At 42.8% G+C, this 24,194-nt stretch overlaps 1 protein-coding gene across 6 annotated transcripts in view; it reads left to right on the top strand.

The window, feature by feature from the left end:
- Positions 1–24,194, top strand: part of Nckap5 (NCK-associated protein 5) — a 901,285-nt gene that overhangs the window by 812,324 nt on the left and 64,767 nt on the right. For all 6 annotated transcript variants that reach the window (XM_087581938.1, XM_087581942.1, XM_087581939.1 and 3 more), the window contains one exon: positions 21,978–22,292. In XM_087581938.1, the coding sequence (XP_087438064.1) occupies positions 21,978–22,292 (315 nt within the window). The remainder of the gene's footprint in view (positions 1–21,977; positions 22,293–24,194) is intronic.

The following is a 24,194-nucleotide window of genomic DNA, read 5'->3' as shown; positions in this document are numbered from 1 at the left end:
TTTGGCACTTGGAAAAGTGCATCAATTGGTTTGCAGTCTCACAGCTTTGATGCCACCATTAGGAGACCTAGGTTCCAGTCCCTCCTTGAAGCCTACCCTATGCCATCTACCCCATGCTGTGGCTTTAAATAAATCCACAGCTCTTCCAGAACCTCTATCCCCTTCATGTCCCAAATGGAGAATGTAGTAATTGTGTACGTACTGCTGACAACATCCCAGGTGCTAGCAGGGGCCCAACCGTGGGTCCTTGCTGTTGTAGTTACTGTCACTAAGGATTATTTAGTGCCTAGGTGTCTGTGGACCCCATATTTCTGCTTGATGAAGGCAGTCCATGAAGACATGTTATTGTCTTTCTCATATTTCACAGCAAGATGGCTACAGCATTTATGTAGAAGACTAAATGATCTCATGTATAGAAAGAGTTTGTCATGGACATTTCTGGCTGTAAGCCTTATGTGTCAGGAAGAAGGCCTGGGTACCACATTTACTGAATAGATGGATGAAATGGCTGAGTCACCTGAATTCCAACACACCACATCTTACTCAGAGCCATCCCCATCTTCCCCTTCACACTCTTCCCCAAGGCTGTCCCATGCCATGCTGCTTCACATCACTGTGGACTTGCAGTTGGCAAGAAGACAGTAATGGCGAGGCTATACCGTCTCCACAGGTAGGACTGAGTCACTTTCATTCTCTGGTGCTCAAACCAGCAAGGTTCAGCCATAAACCAATTTCAGTTCAGTCACTAAATATTTATTAGGCTTTGACTCATCCCAGGCAATTGTGCTGAGCCTTCTGGGGATATGAAAATGGAGTCTCGGTTTGATGAGCTTCTCTGATCTGATTCTGAACCAAGATCCTTATTTACATCTTTTCCCTCCTTAAATTTAGTGGGAGATTGAATCTCTTGCCTCGATATTGGACTGCAATGGAAGTTCAGTTTCCGTGGACAACTTGGAACTTAGAGGTTGTCCGAGGTTGTCCACTGCTCTCCCGGGGCATTGCAACACAGGCTTTATCCCTGAAAAGAGACTTGTCACTGTAAATGATCAAGAAATCACCTTGCTCTGTAGTTCCTCAATAATGTAAACTTATTCTCCCTGACATCCCGGAAAAGACAAATAATTTCTTTTAAACAGATGGCATGTGGAGCCGTTGTTTAAATGTCAGCTCTGCCACTGTTTACTGCCCTACTTAGTCAGGGAGATATTTGCATGTTGGATTCTCTTGAGCACCTAGTATGTGGTATGAGAGAGATGAAAAGCTTATCTGGGTGTTACTTTCTGATAAAACTCCTTTGGGCCTGGAGAGATGGCTCTGTCTAAAAACTGCTTGCCACACAAGACATGTGTGTCCCTGAACCCCATATAAAAAAGACAGACTTGGTAACAAATGCTTATAATCCCAATAAAGGAGAGGTGTAAACAGGGCATGTTAGCCTACTGGAGAAGGTTCCAGTCAAGGGAGACCCTGTCTCAAAGAAAACAAGACTGACAGTGTCCAAGTCATGACCCAAGGCTATACTCTGGTCTCCACATAAACTCAAAAATGCATATGCACCTGCACATACATTAACACAGAGAGAGAGAGAGAGAGAGAGAGAGAGAGAGAGAGACAGAGACAGAGACAGAGACAGAGACAGAGAGACAGAGAGAGACAGAGAGAGAGAGACAGAGAGAGACAGAGAGACAGAGAGAGAGGAGGCAGGTAGGCAGACAGACAGACAGATACCTGAGCTATTACAGTGTTCTTGACAGATGATATAACTATTTTCATTTTGGAGACAGCTAAACTATATGCACTATTTTTTCACCTTAATACAATAACTGAGTGAATTGTCCTTTAACATTTCCCTTTTTATTTTTTGAGTGCACCTGTGTAGTTGTCTGTCCTTATGAGTATAGGTGCCCTGGAAAGCCAGAGGAGGGGCTGCATCCTCTGGAGCAGAAGTTACCACCAGTGGTTGTGACCTGTCAGACGCAAGTGCTGGGAACCGAACTTGGGTCCTCTTCAAAGCCAGTATACACTCTTAACTACTGACCCATCTCTCCAGGCCAGGCTGGCTTTCTCTTGACGATTTCATATTTATGTTTAATTATATGTATACCAAGCCATCTCTGCAGCCTCAGCAGGCTAGCTCTGCTTAATTTTTCACAGTGTTTTCCAGGATTATAATGAGATTTGCAGCAGTCAGGTTTAGTTTCCCAGTAGACTCTGTGACAAGGATTCAAGGTCAAGTAAATCATCAAGAAGTGCAGGAGAGAGCAATAGCGGACATCCGACAGGGAACGGAAGCCAGCCAGTAAAGGGCATGCTGTCACACCAGCTATCCCCAGAATGAGCTATATAATTTGTACAACTTGGGACAAAACAAAAGGCCTGTTCTCTCATTCAAAAGTTATTAGAGGGCCAGTGAGATGGCTCAGCAGGCAGAGTGCTTGCTACAAAAGCCCGTCAACCTGAATTCAATCCCTGGATCCTGCTGTAGGAGAAAACTGACTCCAGAAAGTTGTCTTTGACCTCCACACATGTGCCATGGCATGTGCACACCTGTGTGCCCCAACATATACTGTAGATACACATATAAACTTGCATAATGATGAAGACAATTAAAATGTTAAGGTTACTAAGAACTCTAACAGCTAGAGAGGTGAGGTGGTTCAGTTGGTAAAACGCTTGTCTTGCAATCCCACGGACCCCAAAGAAAGACAGCATTGAAGACTCATGCACTTGTAACCCCCGAGCTGACAAGGCAAAGAGAAGAGGATCACTGGGATAACTGGCCAGTCAGAATTTAGTGGGCAGTCCTACCAAAGTCCTGCAGTGGCTGATCTCAGTGGTCAACTTGATGAGCTGTAGGACCATCTGAGATACAGATGTCTGAACTTGGCTGGAGAGGGGAGGTTGTCTTCATTTCATTAATTGAAGTGAAAGACCTACCCACTGTGGGCGGCACATTCTCCCTGGGTCAGTACTCTGGAGGGGGTGAACAGAGCAGTCATTGGTTTTCCACTTCCTGACTGTGGATGAGATGTGACCAACTGCTTCAAGCTCCTGCTGCTCTGACTTCACAGCCATGACGGCTCTTCCCCTGGATCCATGATCCACAGTAAAACTTGTTCCCTTAAGCTACTTTGGTGAGAATGTTTTTGTTACAGTAACAAGAAAAGAAACTAAGACAAGTCCCATCCAGGAAAATAGTCACCTCTGGTCTTTTGTTGCCTGCCTGATTCTTAGCCAGCTCTCAAGACACCTGTCATTTCTATGTGTTGAAAGGGAAACAGTGGGAAAATAAAGAGCCGAGGGAGCCAAGATCCTGTGTTCCCAAAATCACAGGTATATTTGTTTGCAATTTTTGTGACCCTAGAGGACTAGATTCTTTCCACGTGATCCTTATTGGTCTATTTGGGAAACAGATCTAAAATTAGTCTTAAGCTTTGTCCTCAAGATCTGAATCCTCTGTCTCAGAAACATCTAGTAAGCACTTCAAAAGGTATTCCATTCCTAAATCATTGCAGTTTCTCCTAAAGCTTGGGAAAGGGAGCTAGCGGGAGAGTTTAATTGGTGAAGTGTCTGTTGCACAGGTGTCAGGATCCCAGTTGGATTCCCAGCATCATCTAAATAGCCAGACTTGGGAGTGTACACTTATAATCCCAGTGATTCCAGGTCTCACTGTAAATGAGCCTGGCTCACTGGGAAGTTCTAGACCAGTAAGAGACCCAGTCTAATAAAGAGACAAGGTGAATTGTATCTGAAGAATGACACCAAAGGTTGACCCCTGACCCACATGTACATTGCATACACACACACACACACACACACACACACACACACACACACACACTTTGTTGGTTCTTTCTCTGAAGAATCTTGACTAACACAATTTCATATAATTAGCCATCACCAGGGTAATTAGAATATCCGCTAGAGGAAGTTGAAACACCATGAGCTGCCCAGGTTCGTTCATTCAGGCAGAGGAAGAGAAGCTAATAAACTGGACAGAGGAGGGGAGCGTCTCCAGATGCCAGGATTCATCTCACATCATTACCATGGATGGGAAGGGGAGCAGGTGGTCCTAGTGACACCCAGTTAGTGAAAGCTTCTTCATTTGCCTCCTAATTTCACATGAGGAACAAAAGTAGACACTTTTACGTAAGTAATCTCTGAACTTAAAATTGACCTTATCTTTTTCTTTTAAAAAATTATTCTTAGTGTGTAGGGAGGGGTGATAAATGCATGCCATGGCACACAGGTGTGGGTCAGAGGAGGACCTCAGGTGCTGATCCTCGCTTTCTACCTCTGAGACAGGATGCTCCAACCACTTGCCTCGTGAGCATTTGGGGACTTTCCTGTCTCTATCTTCCATAGAAACCTGAGGGTCACAGACACACACCAAGCATCTGGTTTTTACTTGGGTTCTAGGGATCCGAACTCAGGTCTCCACACTTGTGCAACACTGAGCCATCTCCCTGTCCCTAAACACTTGCCTTTATGTCTATAACACATGGATGCCCCATGTTGTTCCCTGCTTATCTCCATTTTCCTGCTCACTTCATCCCAAGGGGACCAGAGGTACCAAAGACCCTGAATATGGGGAGAATCTCAGTCCTGGAAAATCTTATAGCTACACACAGCATGATTATTCATTATAAAGGATTGATCCTTGTGAGAGAGAATTTGTATGTTAAAGCAAGATGATGGCTTTAGCTGGCAGTAGCTGCTCTTGCTGGTCTCAAAGGACACTTCATAGAATTGAAGGTAAAATTGGCATGCGTGTAGTTACAATGTTGTCCTGCTCTAGGAGAAGACTGGGCTGCAAGGGCTTTCAGGCTAACTGACCCTTTTCTGGGGACCAGGAAGATGGTGCAGTTATTAATGTGTTTGCCTTGTAGCATAAGGGTTGACATTTAATTCTCAGAATTCCCTTATGAAATAACTGAATATGCTAGCACATGTGTTACCCCAGTGATGGGGAGGTGAGACAGGAGCATCCTTGGGGTTCACTGGCAAACCAGCCTAGGCTAACCAGGGTGAGAGGCTCTAGGCCAGGGATAGACCTTGCATCATACAAACAAGATGGTCAGTGCCTAAGGAACGATGCCCACTCTTGACTTCTGTTCTCCATGTGCACACAGGCACATGTTTACACAGATGCACCCATTCTAGCCCTCACACAAACACCCCCTTTATCATCCAGTCAGTATATCCACAGTCTGTAATAAGTGGAGATTTGTGCTGAGTTTATCCCAGAAAGATAGGGGTGTGTGTGTGTGTGTGTGTGTGTGTGTGTGTGTGTGTGTGTTTGTGTGTGTCCATTGTTTTGAATTTCATAATGAAATTGCTAGAATAGATGGTACACTGTGGCTAGAATAAGAGACGCTCATGGTTTAGCAACCCCTGTGTGAGAAAGCAAGGTGTCTACTTTGCTAATGGCACGGGGATCCTTGAATCCTGATATACTGATCATCTAACCCCTGGCATGACCAGTGTATGAAGGGAGCTTTGCTGCAGAAGCAGGCAGGGCATGACTAAACAATAGACCATGCCTATTAGTGCGTTTCTGTTCATGAGGGCAATAAACTCTGATGTAGGATGGCCTTCTGCAGACATTTGCTAGAGAAGCTAAGGAATTCATCAAAAACAGATGGCGTGGGCTTTGAGCCTCACAGAGCTGTCTCTGTCTCCCGCACAGTCAATCAGATCTAGCCACACAAACCTTCAGAGCTTCAGCTTGCTCCCTTCCTCTGAGGTACTAAGGACCCACAGAAGAAACACGTGGCCTCCTCATCCCACCCCTCCTCCTCCCTTTCCCAGGCCTGCTTGGGACTAGTAAGGCTGGGCTCTGTAAGTGTGCTGTGACTCTCTAGCGTTCACAGGGACTTCTCAGCACTATTATCCTGCAGCTTTTGACTTCCTGTTTATTCCCAATCATCAACGATGCTGTTCTCCATTTCCTTCCCTGTTCCCGGGCACTGCTGCTTATGGAGAAGGTCAGATGTTGTTAGAACATTCCAGTTACAGCTTCAGAACACAGTTGAGCATTCCCTAGCTGCTGCTCCTCTCCCATCCCCTCCCTGCTCTTCCCCATCCTCCTCGTCTTCCCTTCTCCTTCCTCCTCTTCCCCCTTCCCTTCTGTCTCCCCATCCCTATTGGTCACCTTGGTCCTAGTGACTTTTTCTGTTGCTGTGATAAAAATTCCTTGACGAAACAGAAGTCTCAAGGAGACATTTTGGTTTACAGTTCTGTTGGGATACAGTCATTCTGGATGGCTCCCCCTCCTGCTCCCTCCAGGCAGGGAAGGCATGGTGCCAGGAGCACGAAACTGGCTGGTCATGTTGCATCCACATTCAGGAAGTGGAGAGTGAACAGGAAGTGGGGCAGGCTATCAAACCTCAAAGCCTACCACCACTGTCTCACAGACATCTACCTCCTGAAGGTTCCCCCAACCTTCCCAAACAGTGCCTCCATTTGGCACGTCAGCATTCAAGCATGTCAGCAATCTCCGTTTCATAGTCAATGCACAACCTTCTTCTGTTTTTCCCCCTTTCTTAGCCCTCCTTCTTATTGTAGCATGCCTCTCCTCATGCCATAACGCTGCTCTCTGATATGAAGGAACTGGCCGTATCTTGTACACATCTTTCCTGTCCTGTCCCCATGAGGTAGCTCCTAAAGAAGCAGTTGCACATTGTGTATCATTCAACATGCAGTGACATCACGGCCGCCCTCTTGGAAGGCCATGTTATGAAAATAGCTGAGGATGATATCAACACGCATTCTTGATAACATCTTTCAATTTCTCACATATTATCCTTGGATCAAAATGGTGCAGTTTCTCATCACATTTTCTGCCAAATCTGGTTTATTTCTCCTAAACAAAGAAGAAAGCCAAAAAGAAAAAAAAAGAAAAGAAAGGAAGTTGAAACTTCAAGGGCAGAATCCAAGGTGCTGAACTAATCCCCGAGCCTTCGTGTCTTCCATAAGCCACTGCTGACATTTTAGGAACCAGAATAGCACGCTAGAAACACAACTGAGCCTGAATCTGCTGTGCCTTAGGACCGTGACACTTATTAACTCAGGGAATCTGTTCCTCCATCTCTATATCTTTAGTCATATACATCCCCAATTTAGACAGAAACGTTGGAATGAGTCAGGGAAGGGCCTCACAGTACCTACCCTGCCTCGCTGGTTCTTTGATATAATCTGTAAGGAGAAAAGCAGTGCTGCCCTCTAACACTCTGGTGTGTGACCTGTCCTAGGGAGCTATGATTAAAGGCTTTTTTTCCCCACAGATAGAGGCCTAAGGATCAGCCAAAGAAACAGGTCGCCATTGCTCTAGCTTAATGACCTGTGAGGTTATCTGGATCACTCAAAGGAATTATGTGGAAACGTGCGTGTCTGCTTGGGCGTATGTGTGTGTGTGTGTCCACAGAGGTCAGAACTGGTGGATCGCTTGGAGCTACAGTTGCAGGTTTTATGAGTTGCCTGTAGTGGGTGCTGGGAACTGAACCCAGGCCCTCCACAAACCAGCAAGGTCTGCTGAACCATCTCTTCATCCCCAAATTATTTTTAAGTTTATTAATTAGGGCAGATAAAGCTAGTAATCAAAATACATTATATATGAATTTGTTAAATAACAAAATTAATATGTGTAACATCACAAATTCTAAACTTGTTTACATTTTCTGTGTCTCCTGTGTTCTTAATGTTCCTACCTGGCTATAACACAATATTTGAATTGTTCATCACTTTTGTTATATCCTGTTGTGTTTTCATGCTCATTTGAGTCAAGCTGTTTTCTAATTTGACCTTTAAATTGCAGAGCATGTAGTCATATTCTGTTCAGTTTCAAAGAATTTGAATTTTTATCTATCTTCCGTTCCTTTATGGCTTACTTCTATAATCCTTATAAAATATATTTTGTATAATTTCAACAGATCTTTAGTTCGGTGAGGCATCTTTCATAATAGTGGACTTGGCCTACCTCGATGAATCTTTATGTGAAAAGATTCTGATCCGAGTAGGATGGGATTCAAATGCCTCTTCCTGTCCTGTTTGCCCATCTCTCATTTATGTCTCCATCTGTTCTATGCTTCAGAGTGGTCTTCTCCTCATTTCAGGGTTAGCTCATGTCAGTGACTCAACAGGTTTGCCTCTTACATTTCAGAGTTCTAGGCTGCCAGCACTCACTCCTAGGATAAGCAGGTCTACTCAATGAATAATAACACCCCTAACATGTGGTCTTCACCCCGGAAGCATTTCTGTCGGAAGTTGGCATGGTTTGATGTTAGTGCAACACCTCAAACTTCGTTTTGATTAATTCCTACATGCATTAATTTGCATGTATCTGTTATATGTCAATTAGACTTTTCTTAGTCTTTCTTGTTTAGTTTTTAGGTTTATTGATTTATTCATCCAATCAATCATTCATTTGGTGTTTTTAAAACCAGCTACTCAGTATAGACACATATGTAGGGTGTGTGTATGTGCTTACACATATGTGTGTCTGCTTGTGTGCCTCTCTCTCTCTCTCTTCCTCCCTCCTTCCCTCCTCTTCCTCCTTCTTTCTTCTTCTTCCTCCTTCTTTCTTCTTCTTCTTCTTCTTCTTCTTCTTCTTCTTCTTCTTCTTCTTCTTCTTCTTCTTCTTCTTCTTCTCCCTCCCTCCTCCCTCCCTCCCTCCCTCCCCCTCCCTCTCTCCCCTCCTCTCTCTGTCCAAAATTATTGATGTCAAGAATTCTCCTTGGTTATTCCTTCACCTTATTCATCAAGCTATGTCATTCAGTCACATCCAGAGCTCACCAATTTATGGCTAGCCACATATTCTGTGGATTTTATGTCTCCAATGCAGAAATTACAGGTAGGCTGCCACCCCTACCCTGTATTCTCATGATTTCTGGGATTCAAACTGGCCCTCCCATTTGTGGGACAAGTGTTTAACCACAGAAGTTAATGTTTTCAGTATCACCAGGCTGTTCCTCTTAGCAGCCTAAGGACAGTGGTCCACTATCTGTCTCCTGGCTTTCATGGTTTCTAACATGCAGTCTGCTGTCTCTCTTGGTTCCTCTGGAAAGTCTCCTGTCAGGTTCTCTCAAGATTTTACCACACATTTTCAAGCATTTAGGTAAGGTGCGTCTTGTGTGAATTTTCTTCATTTTTGGTCTGACTAGGATTAGTTGAGTTTCTTGGATGTTGGATTTTATGGTTATTCATTAAATTCGGTAACATTTATGGTTATTTTTCATTTCTTTCCTCTCTTTTCTTTGCTTCCGTAGTTTGAGGAGAGCCTATTTACCTACTTAGTATAGACTCCCAGGTCACTGACACTCCGCTGTTCTTTACAATTTTGTCCTTGCCTTTGTTTCCCGAGTTCTATTTTGAGCTATTTATTTTATCTTCAATCTCATTGCTGAGTCTGCTGTACCTGGCTTCTCTGTTACTAATCCCATGCAATGTAGCTCTCATTTGCATGTAGCTTCCTGTGGTGATGATTTCCGTGTGGCCGTCTTGACGATTTTGATCCATCCTGATTGTGTACAACTTTTATACCTCTTTGTATTTTTATAGTGTTACCAATAATGATTTCAAGTTCTTATTTATTAACTTCCTTATCTCTATCATTTCTTTTGGTTTCTTCTGGTTTAATTCTCCCCTGGGTAGGAAGCCCAATCATCTGCTCTTCTGTATGCCTGATGATTTTTAATCAATCACAAGAGACTGTGAATTACACCTGTTGTCTTTCTGTAGACCACTGGACACACTTTGTATATTAGCACAGAGGTTTTCTTTTTCAAGGCTTACATCCACGTTCTGCTATGACTGGTCTAGGGAGCTTCTATTCTGAGTACGATTTAATTTCACTCCTGAGGTTTGAACTCCCCTTGAATTCTATGTTCTTCATATTGAAGGGCTTCACCTCTCCTGATGGTTGAAATGTCTTATTATTTTCTGTCTTGCATGAGCTCCAGGAATTATGCAACCTAGTGCTTCATAGTAATTGTCTCTGAGAACTGAGCCTCACCTCATGCATGTGCTGCACTCGGACAAGACTGTAAGAAAAGCCCTGTTACCAGCCTTCCTCTCCAGTGTAGTGCAGTCCTAGCTGCCAGGTCTCTTCTCCCTTAATGTCTGCATTATCTCTCCAATCCAGCAAGACCTCCGGGCTCTATAGGAATTCTCTCTCAGAGTTCAGAAACCAAATCCAGGCACTTGTCTGAAGAAATTATAAGCTCAGTCTCATTTTGATTTAGAGATCAAGTTCTGTGCAGCCTGCTATGCAATTTATAAAGACAGCATAGCTTGCGTGTGTGTGGCTGTGAGGGTGTGTGTGTTTGTGTGTGTGTGTGTGTATGAGTGTGTACATGCACATGTGTGTAGGTATGTCAATTTGGCCTTTGTATACATGTATGTATGTATGTATGTATGTATGTATGTATGTATGTATGCATGTATATATGGGTATCTCTATTATGTGCATGTGTATGCTCATGGTATATATGTATATCATAGAAATGTATATGTATCTATGGGTTTGAGTATTAATATATGTATGCTTCTGTGTGTGTGTGTATGAGAGAGAGAGAGAGAGAGAGAGAGAGAGAGAGAGAGAGAGAGAGAGAACTCCTCAGTTAACATTTTATTAGTTGCTAAGTTGACAGGTCTGACTCTTTGCATGAATCTTGATTTGTATGCTTCTTGCAAAGTAAAACTCCTTAGAATCCTTTTCCACAGCATCCCGCCCCTAATTTATTTTCTTTCCTCACTTCTCTCATGTGCCTTATCAAAGCAGATGCTATCAGGCAGGTGAGATGGGGAGTAGAGGCAAATGTCTATAGGATGCATCATGCTTGATATGGAGTAGTAGAGATTTAGAGAGGCAGAATTACCCATAATAGCCATCAGTGTCCATCAGATTCAACCAGATAACTGTTCAGTTTTCACTTTGTTTTGTCAAGACAGCTAGAGTGGCTGAAGGGAGGGGAGGAAGGAGGGAGAAGGCAGGAGGGAGAGAGAACAGCAATTGAATGGCGACACGAATAACCTTTTAGGATAGCAGTGTTGTGCATTCTCCAAGGAGAAACCATAACTTACTCATCCGGGAATGTAATGAGTTTGTTCACTGTGTAGAATCAGTAAACATCATCCGTCTAGACCTTTAAAATGCCTTTACATAAGTACCAGTTTGAAAGTGGATTAAAGGATGCACAGATACAGCTCTGTTATAATCAGGCTGTGGGGGAAATAACCAAGAAGAGATAAAGATAACAGGAAAAAGAGGAGAGATAAATTGGTTTTTCTATGATTAGGAAAATGATGAACACGGGGCAGGGCTGGAACAAACCATTGTGGTACTTTAGAAAGTTATGCTGATACAATTAATTTTATTGAGCACTGGGGAGATGACTCAATAGATACAGCCCTTGCTTCACAAGCAGGAGGACCTGGGTTCAACTCCCTAGATCCCAGATAAAAGCCCAACAGGGTAACACATATCTAGACTACCAGCTGGTCTATAGAATTTGAAGGAAGAGACAGAATTCCCAAAAGCTCCTAAGTCAGTTAGTCTGCATATACAATACAAACAAGAGACCCCATTTCAACTAGGAGGAAGGTGAAGACTGATATCTGACCTCCACATATGCATTGAATTATAAAAGTGTGTGTATGTGTGTGTGTGTGTGTGTGTGTGTGTGTGCAATTTTTAACTTTATTTATTTAAGGTTGATATATCTTCAGATAGAAAAATGCCATGCTAAGAAGACCAAAATTTTACCTGAATTGAAAACAGGAAGGGGTACCCATTGCTTTGCAAAGAGCTGAGAAAGCTGAGTTGCATGAGGACTGTGTGCTGTAATTGACAATTAACTAAAGAATTGATCTAGGCATCTGGGATCCACATCCATCCCTAGGTCAGTGAAGGAGAACCACAAAAAAGCCTGTCCATTAGCCCATGCTTGACTATCCTGGTGAAGAAAAGCCTAAGCATTGTTTTCTAAAATAGGCACACTACCATAGCAAGATATGACGGGGTCAGGACTTGATCTCAGAATTTTGAGGGGATGATAGAGTAGAGATCAATCTTTAATTTTGTGAGATCAAGAAAGGTTCAAGGGCAGTAGGTGTGGGTCAGTTGGGAAAGTGTTAACTGAGCATGCATGGGAATCTGGGTTTGATAGTCGTCACCCACGTAGAAGCTAGTCACCTCAGTACATACCTGTAATCCCATTGTTTAAGGGACAAAGATAGGAAGACTGGTTAGCCAGTCTAAAGAAATTGGCAAACTTTAAGGTTCAGTAAGAGACCTTATCTCAAAAACTAAGGTGGAGAGAGAATGAGAAAGACACAGTGTTATTTTTGCCTCTTTGGCCACAGGTACATACATAGGGATGCACATACCCTGCTCACACAAATACACACACACACACACACACACACACACACACACACATACACATACACATACACACACTAAATGGCAAAATCAATAGAGATTCGAAGAATTATATAGAAAATCTGAGAATAGTAATCCATAGAACAATGTCAGAAGTCATCCATCAATAGCAGGAAGGAACATTCCTTAAGAGGGTTTCATTGTATATGTAAATGCAAGGAAGATTTCTGAGGGTAAGGTCTACAGGCATTTACAACACATTTCTATCCTTCTCTAGTTCATATCCCCCAGCAACAACCTATTAAAATCATTCGTGATATTCCTGTCCCCAAATATTAATTTTGAAGGGTACTAACCCAGCCTCAGGTGGTTCTTTTGTATATTCATTCAAAATAGCTTCCCCTTTATCTTTACAAAGCGCTTTCAGGATCTACTATTTGCCTTTAAAATTTTAATATGTTATTTGTGTGTGTGTGTGTGTGTGTGTGTGTGTGTGTGTGTGTGTGTGTGTGTGTTAGAACATTCATGACATAGTATTATTTTGAGGTAAGAGGACAACTTAGGGGAGTCAGTTCTCTCGTACTACCTTGTCAAGACAGGTCTTTCCTGTTATTTCTTTTTGCCTATGTACTCCAGGGTAGATCCACAGACTTCTAGGAATTTGCCTATCTCCATTTCCTATCTCACAGGAGGAGTCCTGGCCTTAGAGATTCGTGCTACTGTACAGGGCTTTCTGCATGTTGCATGGATCAAATTCAGATCATTAGGCTTGCACTATGAGCTCTTTCCTTGCTGAGACATCTTACTGGCCTTTCCTTTCAATATTTTATTTCCTCTTAATGTTCTACTCTTTTGCTTATACCCGCTCCCTATACAACAGTGAACCAAAATTCCCAACATCTGGTGTTTTTCATGCCAAGGAAAAGCTCAAAGGATTGGAAAACAAATTCACATTCTCCTCCTATACATTCTTCATGCCCCAGATGGCTTAAACTCGGCTTGAACTCAGAGACTGAAGAGGATTCTCGAGCATCCCAAGCCATCCCACTGAATTTAACCTTCTAGAAGGTCATCTTCATGCCACAGCCAAAAGTTACCAAACGATTGGTGATGAATCACCAGTTTAATCTGTTTTTTGTTTGTTTGTTTGTTTGTTTGTTTGTTTGTTTTTTTGTACTGCCTGAAAAAATGGTGGGGCAAACTTAAAACAAATAACCTATGTTTAATGGATAGGGTTTTGGCAACTGGCTTGGATTTTTTTTCTTAAGCTTATTTCAGCCAGACAGATGAAGAGAGGGATGTGCAAATAAAGAAATCTGTGCTCCCGTCTGTGGTTTAAGTTTCATTGCCAGTACCACACCATGTTGCTTAAAGATGTGTACAAACCTGGAGATGATCCTTACTAAGACGCATTTATATGACTACGTGGTTTATAGGCAAATAAGGAAATTGTGCCCAATAATAAATAAAATGGCTGTTGTGTTGTGATGGATTTTCACTGTGTGTCTGGCTGACGTGGGGTGTGTGTGTGTGTGTCTGTGTGTCTGTGTTTATGTGTGTGTCGTTAGCTATTTCTCAAGTGCTGTGTTGATTTGAACAAGGTCCCTGACTGTTCTGGAATTCACCAATTGACCTAGGCTAGCTGGTCAGCAAACTCCAGGGATGCCCCTGCCTCCGTCTCTATGCTACCACACTGGGCTTTCAGCTCAAGGTTTTATAGATAGAGCAGGAATTTTCAAAGTGAAAATAGAGAGAGATTTGGGTTTTGTGTTTTCTGTTTTCTTGGGATCTTTGGGTGTTAAAGGCAGAAAATGATTAGTAATGTGATTCATTTGAATCTGCAAGGGACGAGTTCATTGCAGTGAAGCAGTCATGGCCTGGGTCTGCCCAAGATATGATCCAAAACCCAACATGCTTGTCAGGTTTTGGAGATGCAGATATAATGCTCGCACAGTTCTAGGTATAGAGACTGAGGAGACAGTTCAATCTGGGAAGTGTTCATCTTGTAATCATGAGGACTAGAGTTCAATCTCTACAACTGATGTAAAACAAAACCAAAGAAAAAGCCAACTATGGTGGCACAAGTTCCTAATCCCAGCTCTGGTGGGACAGAGATACATGGATGACTAGGACTCTCTGGCTAAAAAGCCCACCTACAAGCCAAAGCACTTAACCATGAACAGCGGGTGAATGGCACTGAAGGAATAATAGACAAGGTTGGTTTCTGAACAACAGCCTGCACACACAAACACATAAACATTGAATAGTTATCAGAGCATGTGCACATATAGTATGCATACATACATAGACATATAAAAATCTTTTGAATTTAGAATGTTTCTAATTTTGGATCTTTAGAGAGTCATCTGAAAGGCTATGTGAATACTGAAAACCCTCTGAAGCAGTTTTGGTAAGGGATATCCAACCTGTGTAATATCTCAGAACATGTCTCAGGACGCAGTGACAGGTCATTGACTACAAATCATGTGAGCTAATTTTCAACTGTTCCCTGTAATGTCCCAAGTCTAACTAAAGGCAAAGTCATATACACAATTTCTCTTTCTTTCTTTCTCTCTCTCTCTCTCTTTTTTTTTTAATGACTGAGGATTCTGGCTCCAAAGTAGATCTCTTAAGAAAATGGCTCCCTCACTTTTACATACAATACAGCTTGTATCCAACCATAGCTATTCTGCTCCATATTCATTAATTGCTAATTAATAATTCTAATGTACTCATTCACAAGGATTTAGTTACCAAAAGGTAATTGCCTAAGATTGGTTCAGTGGTTAAGAATACTGGGTGCTCTTCCCTCCTCCATTGTTGGTGGGATTGCAGACTGGGACAACCACCCTGGAAATCAGACTGGTGGTTCCTCAGAAAATTGGACATTGCACTACCTGAGGACCCAGCCATACCTTTACTGGACATATACCCAAAAGATGCTCCAACATACAGCAAAGACACACGCTCCACTATGTTCATAGCAGCCTTATTTATAATAGCCAGAAGCTGGAAAGAACCCAGATGCTCTTCAACAGAGGAATAGATACAGAAAATGTGGTACATCTACACAGTAAAATACTACTCAGCTATCAAAAACAATGACTTTATGAAATTCGTAGGCAAATGGTCGGAACTGGAAAATATCATCCTGAGTAGGTAACCCAATCACAGAAAAACACACATGGTATGCACTCACTGATAAGTGGATATTAGCCCAAAAGCTTGAATTACCAAAGATATAATATGCAGACCACATGAAGCTGAAGAAGAATGACCAAAATGTGGATGCTTCACTCCTTCTTAAACAGAGGAACAAAAATATTCATAGGAGGGCATATGGAGACAAAGCAGAGACTGAAGGAGCGGCCATTAAGTTCCCGCCCTACATGAGTATACAGCCCAGATAGATAGATAGATAGATAGATAGATAGATAGATAGATAGATAGATAGATAGATAGACAGACAGACAGACAGACAGAGATAGAGATATCCACCAAAGACAATATTGATTAAGCTAAGAAGTGCATGCCGACAGGAGCCTGATATAGCTGTCACCTGAGAGGCACAGCCAGAGCATGACAAATACAGAAGCAAATGCTAGCAGCAAATCACTGAACTGAGAAGCCCTTGGTCCTGGGAAGGCTGGATCCCCCAGTGTAGGGCAATGTTGGGGGAGAAGGGGAATGGGCGTTGGGGAGGGGGAACAGCCTTATAAAAAAGGGGTGGGAGATGGGTTAGGGGGCTTATGACCAAGAAACCGGGAAAGAGAATAACATTTGAAATGTAAATAAAAATATTCAATGGAAAAAAAAAAGAGTACTGGGTGCTCTTCCAAAGGACCTAGGTTCAATTCCCAACACATACATACCAGTTCACAACTGTCTGGAACTCCAGTTCTGGGGGATCCTGTACCATATAACAGACATGCATGCAGGCAAAACACCACTGCACATAAAAATATGAATCAATAAATCCATTTTACAAAGAACATATTATAAAAATAAAATGATTGCTTATTTAGTAAAATGTACCTTGCTGCCACAAACAGTGTTGCATTGGCTTCAACATCTTGGTTTGCTTTGGATGTCTAAGTATACAGTTGTTAAGTACCTACAGGAACCTTCCCACAGCTGCTAATGGAGACTTACTAAGCACTGCATTGTCAGCAATTTCCTGGACTGAGTAAAGAAATGAACTCAGATTATGAAAGTCAAACATCCCTTGATTCCCTTCCCCCACCCCAAATCAGCAAGAAACCAAGCAGCTCTGTAAATCTAATCTTTCCAGTCCCAATGCGTGTGGTCTCCAATTTCATTCTTCTGTGTCTTCAGATTCACCTTGTTTATTTGCTTTTTTGTTGACTCTGTGTGTGTGTGTGTGTGTGTGTGTGTGTGTGTGTGTGTGTGTGTGTGTACTGGGAGGTACATGTCAATGTGGATTGTGAATATGTACATGTCTTCCTCCACTGCCTTCTGCCTTGTTTTTATTTTATTTTATTTTATATAAGGTCTCTAAGTGAGCCTGAAGCTCACTGGTTAGTCTAACTGTACAGGGAGCTCCAGGGGCTCTTGTCTCCACCCTCCCAGCTCTGTGCCTCCACGCCTAGATTTTTACCAAATTCAGATCTCCATTCTTACCTGGCAGGCATTCCTAAAAGAGGTGTTTCCCAGCACTAACTGGGGATTTTGTATCTAATGCCTGAAGTTAAAAGTTTAAAAGCCCCATAGGAGACATTTCTTAAAAATTTCCCTCCCTGCCACCATCTCAAACCGGACCTCTGTTCCTTGTTTGTCCCTGAGCTGCTCTTGACCTCTCCAATAATGTCACTTCCTTACTCCTGAAGTCTGTGCCAGAGGAGACTCCTTAGCTGAATCATTTTAGAGAGGTCCTTTTGGAAATGCCTTATCCTGTTCTGAGAACAGAAAGCACATCTGTCCCTTTGCAAACCAGGCACCTCCAGTGCGTTCACTGTGTCAGGAAAGGAAGGTTCGGAGGCCATTACTTTGTAAGATTTTTTCAGGTCCTGCTGCTGACCAGCCGCAGTGCATCCCTGATGCTCTGGGCTGAGGAGTGCTCAAGTGGCCTGTGTCCTGAGAGCTGGGATTGTTTTCAATGAGTCATCTGGTTTTCGTTCTAAGCTCAGCTTTGAAATGACTAGTCTTCTGTGCCCCACGTCATCCCGTGAAACTTCCGGGAGGTGTCAGCAGTGGCAGGTATAAGAGTTTGCATTGAGAGGCGAATAGAAGACAAATGGAGTAATGGGAGTAGGTGAGCCGGTGAGCCAAGGCCAGCGATGTAATTGGTGACCTAGGAAGACTGAAGCCTGCTGGAACACTGAGTGACCCAACCTTTGAACTCATTAGCAAGGCACCTTTGGCAGCCACATTCACAGATACAGATATGAACTTGACATCTGTCTAGGGCAAGACCAAGTTAACTCATTGAAAATTCCAAGCAGGCTTGGTCCTGTGAACTTTGCTCTTCCTGCAGCCATCTAATTATTTTATGAGTTCTTACAGTTCTCTGAGAGGGGAAAAAATAACTTGCCTCAGAAGTACAGTAGCCAACGCTGTTTCAAGTTACGATCTCTTTGTGCACTACAGGAAGCTAATAGCACTTTAAGGCAACTACAGAAGATGCATCAGCACTTTCAATACATCCTGGCTTCCCGAGGTAGATGGATTCTGAAGGAATCTGCTTGAGGGTGAAATCGGGCATCTGCCTGAGCCCCTACCCGCCCGCAGCCCATTCCATCTGCTCTTACACAGGACACCTTCATGTCCCCCACACTGGCCATCCGGGATCTTTAGAAATTAGAAAGAAAACGTTGTTATTAGCAAGTGGGTTCTGAGTGTGTCTATGCAAATAGCCCTCTGAGAACGTAGGAATTCTACGAGCCAGGTTTACAGCTTCTGGTCTGACAGTACTGTGTGCTCATGGGGAAAGAAAGGAGGGGACGGATGCCAGAAACTTCCAGGCCAATGGCACAAAACAGACAGTTCCTTCACTCTTTTGTTTTGGACCCTTAGAGACCTAGCAGAAACATCCAGACTCAGGGGGTGGAGATCTCTGAAAGAAAAGCTGATAGTCTTTCTCCCTTTCCTGTGTCTGTATGTGTTCATGTATGTATGAATTATGAGTGCACATATGTACATAAACATGTGGAGGTCCAAAGGTTGATTTCAGATATATTCCTCAGTTGCTCTATTCTTTATCGTATGTATGTATGTATGCATGCATGCATGTGTGTGTGTATATATATATGTATGTATGTATGTATGTATATTTTTTTCTGCATGTATATCTATGAACCACATAGGGGCCTTGTTCTAGTAAGGGTCAGAAGACAGTGCCACAGCTCCTGGAACTGGATCTACACACAGTTGTAAACTTCCATGTAGGTGATGGGACTTGAACTTGGAACTTCTGGAAAAGCATCAAGTACTCTCAACCACTGAACCATCACTCTAGCTCCTATGATCATTTCAATAACAAGGTCTCTCACTAAACTGGGAGCACACAATTTAGCTCTGTTGGCTAAGCAGCCAGCTGACACTCAACATTTTTATATGGGAAGAAGGAAGGGAGAGGAGGGAGAAGGGAAGGAAGGAAGGAAGAGAGGGAGGGAGGGAAGGGGGGGAGGGAGGGAGGGAGGAAAAATCTCTTAAGAATATATCTTCTCATATAAACAGCTCATCGTCTGTTCTAACAATCACTCTGTGAGCATGGAGTCTCCTTTGTGAATATCTTAGTTACTGTTCTAATTAGCACAACTTACAGAAGGAAACATTTAGTTGGGATTGCTGACCACATCAGAGACTGGGTCCATGACCATCATGGTGAAAAGCATGGTGGCATGCAGGCTGGCACGGTGCTGGAGGAGTAGCTGAGACTTTGCACAGGCAGCAGGTGGTGGTGGTGGGGAGACAGAGAGAGAGCCTGAAGTGCTGATGTGGGCTTTTGAAACCTCAGATCCCACCCCCCAGTTACACACCTCTTAATCCTTTCCAATAGTCCAATAACTAGGAACCAAACATTTAAATAATTGAACCTATGGGTACCATTCTCATTCAGTGAGTTATCTGGAAGAGTGGTTAACAGTAAAGCTGACCATGTGGAGGCCCTGAAATGAAAAAGGCTGAGATTCTGCCTTTCTGAGCCTAGAAGACAAAAGCACCTCCAAGAGCACAGCCATGGGAGTCAGGGACCCTACAGCCCATAGCTGAATCCAGATCCTATAGTATACTAAGGGAAGGACACCGTATTGAAGATGGGAACTGAGCTTCACTCCATCCAGTAAATACTGTGAAGATTGAAGTCCCCTTTTACAGAAGGACACTGTTTCTATATTAGATACTTCTCTGTTGCTTTGATAAACTATTACGACCAAAGCAATTTACAGAAGAAGGAGTTTTATTTGAGCTTACAGTTATAGGGAGGTGAGGATCCATCATGGCGAGCAAGCATAGCAGCAAGTGACAGGCACAGCAACAGGAGCTGACAGATGAGAGCTCACTTCTCACCCGTAAGAGTGTAAAGTACGGAGTGCGACCTGGAAGTGTGGCAAGACTACTTACACACAAATACCAGCCCCAGTGCTATACTTTGTCTAACAAGGCTCCACCTCCCAAAGGTTCTATGACCTCCCCAAAATGGCACCACCAACTGAGACCAAGTGTTGGAATGCTTGAGCCAGAGGAGGATATCTCTCATTTAAACAACCACAGCCTCCTAACTTCCAAAATCATCTTCCTTTCGTTTTACCTCTGTATTGAAAAGTCCTCTGTATGCTACTACTTACAGTGAAGAAGTTTGAGGGGGGGATGTGATGGGCATACTGGAGTTGGGTACTAACTGATGGCTAAGCAAGATTGTGTTCAACACTTACAGATGCCTCTCAGGTCTGTCCTAACACATAATCAGCACACTGAGCAGTTGACCCGTGGTACCATTTATTTTCCCATTCTTTTCTATCATGCAGTATGACAGTGCCAGTCTAAATTGCAGAGATTGGTTAAAAACCAAACTTTAATACATATGGAAGGCTATAGCTTGAACTCCGTCTTGTGCAGAGACCCCACTCTATTGGCCGCCATACTACAAGGCACTCTTCATACAGCACTGGAGACATGACAGCTGGTAACCACAAAGATTCTATCATAGCTATTCCATCCCACACTGTGTTCAAAACAGTGCTAAGATGCACCTCCTACCCAGTCCTAGACTTAAAAGAGGCTTATAAGATGACAAGGACATTTCATTCTGAGATTTTTATCGTAAGATCAGAAACTCTATATGACAATCATATTTTGGAGACTATCTCATTAGCTTTCGTAAACCACTTTTGCATCTTAGAAATTAAATAAGAAGTAAATTTTGTCAGAAATTTTCTATGTAAACTTCTTATGAAGATTAAGATAAAATTTACTGAATGCATCATATCATATACATAGTAAATATATATATATGGTAAATATATATGGTTTTATGGTAAATACATATGGTTTTATATGCATCTATCTGGTTTTATATTTATATGAGCATAATTGAGGAAGACACCAGACATTGACTTCTAGACTTGACACATACAAATACACAAACACACACATACACATGGACACACAAACACAATAGGTTGCGATGAGTTTTGTCACTACATAAAGTAGTAGAGGCAGAGCAGCCCTACCCCTTCTCCATAAGGTGTCTGGGAAACACATATCACATGCCTATTGCTTCTCTGACCCCTAAGTACATTTCAAATAAACTGACTTCACTGTCCAATCTAGAGGCTGAGGACTGGGTCAGCTGCCTAGTGGTGATAATTCACGCAGGAGACACGCCATCCCCTTTGTCAGAACAGCACTCCAGTCTGTTACATGTGCTCATTACTCACTTTATTTCAGTTAATAAACTTCACCTAATTGAAGCTGTATGAGCCTCAGACTGAAATAAAGATAATCAAAAATAATCACCGGTCTCTTAACGGCGGCTCCTTTTTCTCTCATCACTCTGGAGACCTATCTGGTGTGTATGGCCATGCAACTGTGTCCACCTACCATGGACCATTATGAGGAGGAGACAGTTTCATATTCAATTAAAGCTCATCTTCATACAGTTCGCAGGATATTTAATACACTGTCTTCAAATGTATCGTTTTTCTTTTGTCGTTTTATTATTATTATTATTATTATTATTATTATTATTATTATTATTATTATTATTATTATTATTGTGTGTGTGTGTGTGTGTGTGTGTGTGTGTGTCTCCACAGTGTCAGGGGTGGGAGCACGTAGGTCATAGTAGGCATGTAGAGGATAGAGGACAACTCTGTGGAGTTTTTTTCTCTCCTTCCACCTTCCCATGGGCACATGCAGGTCACCAAGCTTCCAAATCAAGTAAAGGCCTTTTCTACAGAGTCAACTCACCTGCCCTGGCCTTTAGATAAATTCTAAATAGTTCCCTCAGGATGCTTCCTTTCCTCCAGCTCACATCCAAATAACAACCTTCTTCTTACCTTCTTCTCTGTCAGCAAGCCTCAGGGACATCCTTTCTCTAAGTCTCTAATCTCCCTCTGTGTTTCTGTGTCAGAATCGAACTGCCAGATGAGAACATTGGACAGCGGGATTGGAACCTTCCCCCTCCCAGACTCAGGAAATCGCTCAATGGGACGATATATATGCCAGCAGGACTCCCCAGAGGACACTGATCCCCTCCTGCCTCTCCAGCCAGCCCCTTCCATGCCATCCTCTGCCAGAGCCCAAACCCTTGACCGTGAAGTGCCTTCCTCCACAGACAGCCAGAGCTCCTCAGAGTCCACGATCATCCATTCCGTATCTGACCCCAGCATGATGGCCAGAGGGATAAGAGCCTCACAGAGTCACCTTCCCAAGCCCACCACCTCAGGTAAAGTGTCATCTACTTTTCTATGAGATTGTGTGTCCTCCCCTCCCCCATAAGAACATGTTTGCAGATGTACCTGTGAAACTACCCAGCAGAAGACAAGTCACTCAGTGACCTGTGCCCCACTGAAATGCAGACTCACGAAAATCTCTGCACGCCCTCAACCAAACAATGAAGCAACACCTGAAAGACCTTATCAGGGGCTGGGGAGATGGCTCAGTGGGTCTAAGTGCTTGAGTTGGCCAACACTAGAAATCTAGTTCAATTCCTAGAACCCATGTTTAAAAAAAAAATTATGTCTGTAATCTTAGTGCAAGAATGTTAGAACAAGGCCAAGCCCTAAGGTTTGCTGACCAGCCAGTCTGGACTAATCAGCTAAATCCAAGATAGTGAGAGATCCTCTGCAAAGAGCCTGAGGAGCAATAGCCAGTTTCTGTCTGATCTCCATACAACAGAGTGCACACACTTATTATGTGCACACACACATATGCGTGCATGGACAACTCCCCAACATCAACATGCACATACTCAAAAACATACGCACATGTACTAATTGACAAAAATAACATCAACTTTTAGTGTTAAGGAGGAAACATTCATAGGAGGAAAGATCAGACCAACAGATGGCCATGTAAGTTGATGAAGTAAAGCATGCAGTATACATTCATGGGATTTTATCCTAACAAAATAACTCCACATAGAATATGTTGGCTATATAAGAGCTGGAGAGATGACTCAGCAGTTAAGAGTGTATACAGTTCTCGAAGAGGACTTGAGTTCAGTTCCCAGAATCTTCATTGGGCAGCTCACAACTGTCCATAACAACAGCTCGAGGGGATCCAATGCCCTCTTTTGGCCCCTGTAGGTACTGCACTCATGTGTGTATAGCCTGAACAGAGACACATCTATGTGCACAGTTAAAACAAAAAAGAAATCTTTTCTTTTAAAACGATATATCGAGTATAGTAGAACAACAATTTAGCCCCAGTGCATTGATGTTCCTGAAACATGTGCCCTCTACCCAGAAACTGTAAGTCTTCTGTCATATTTCTACCTCGTTCCTGTACATTTGCATGCTGCTGAGCCGTAAAGACTCAGCTTGATTGATCAGCAGCAGAGTGTGTGTTGACTGCAGAGAAGAGTAGCTCGCCTTTCCATGGAGACCCGCCTGCAGTCAGTGGAAAGAAACTTTTATGACTAAAGACAAGGCCAAGCTGAGGGTCAAAGGTTTTTTTTTTTTTTTTCATTGTTCACTCGATTAAAAATATTTATTGCACACCGGGATGATGTTCAGTACTCCTAACGCTGGCTCCTGTGGCTCTGACGAGATGTGTATAAGCACAAGAATCGGGCCCGTAAGCCTAAATGCTTATGTTTATGGCTAGGAGATCAGATAGGAGCTGCATATGGAGGTTATGCTATGGGTTTCTGAGAAATTAGAAGAGAAGGCTGTTAATTTAACAGGTCTGAATGAACGTATCAGACTCTTCCTGTGACTAAACTCTTCATACATTAATAGCAATGGCCAAGGGGCCTCATCAGGACTCACGCTCCTTCCAAGCCAAGGTTACATTTTTAAAGGCCGTAATGCATATTATTTTTGAAATAAGTGCAGTGTTAATTAATGGCACAGCCTCCAGAGCTTCAGGGGCGAAATCTTAGTTATAGATTATGTGCTCTATGCCTGAATAGTCGCATGTGTGACCTCAATTCGGCAGCGGGCTGCCGAGTAGACTCCATGATTAAACACTGTCATTATAACAAATTGAATAGAAACCACAAGCTTTGAATTGCTTCATAAGAAGGAGACAGGAAGGAGATTGTTCTGATCTTGCCACTTACATTCGCTGCATCCAAATCCCAAGGGTTGTGTCTTAATTAAATTGTCACAAAGAGTTGTAAAAG

This window comes from Rattus norvegicus, chromosome 13 (assembly GCF_021556685.1).
Source record: "Rattus norvegicus strain SHRSP/BbbUtx chromosome 13, alternate assembly SHRSP_T2T, whole genome shotgun sequence".
Taxonomy (NCBI): domain Eukaryota; kingdom Metazoa; phylum Chordata; class Mammalia; order Rodentia; family Muridae; genus Rattus; species Rattus norvegicus.
This window is presented reverse-complemented; position numbering and strand designations above follow the sequence as displayed.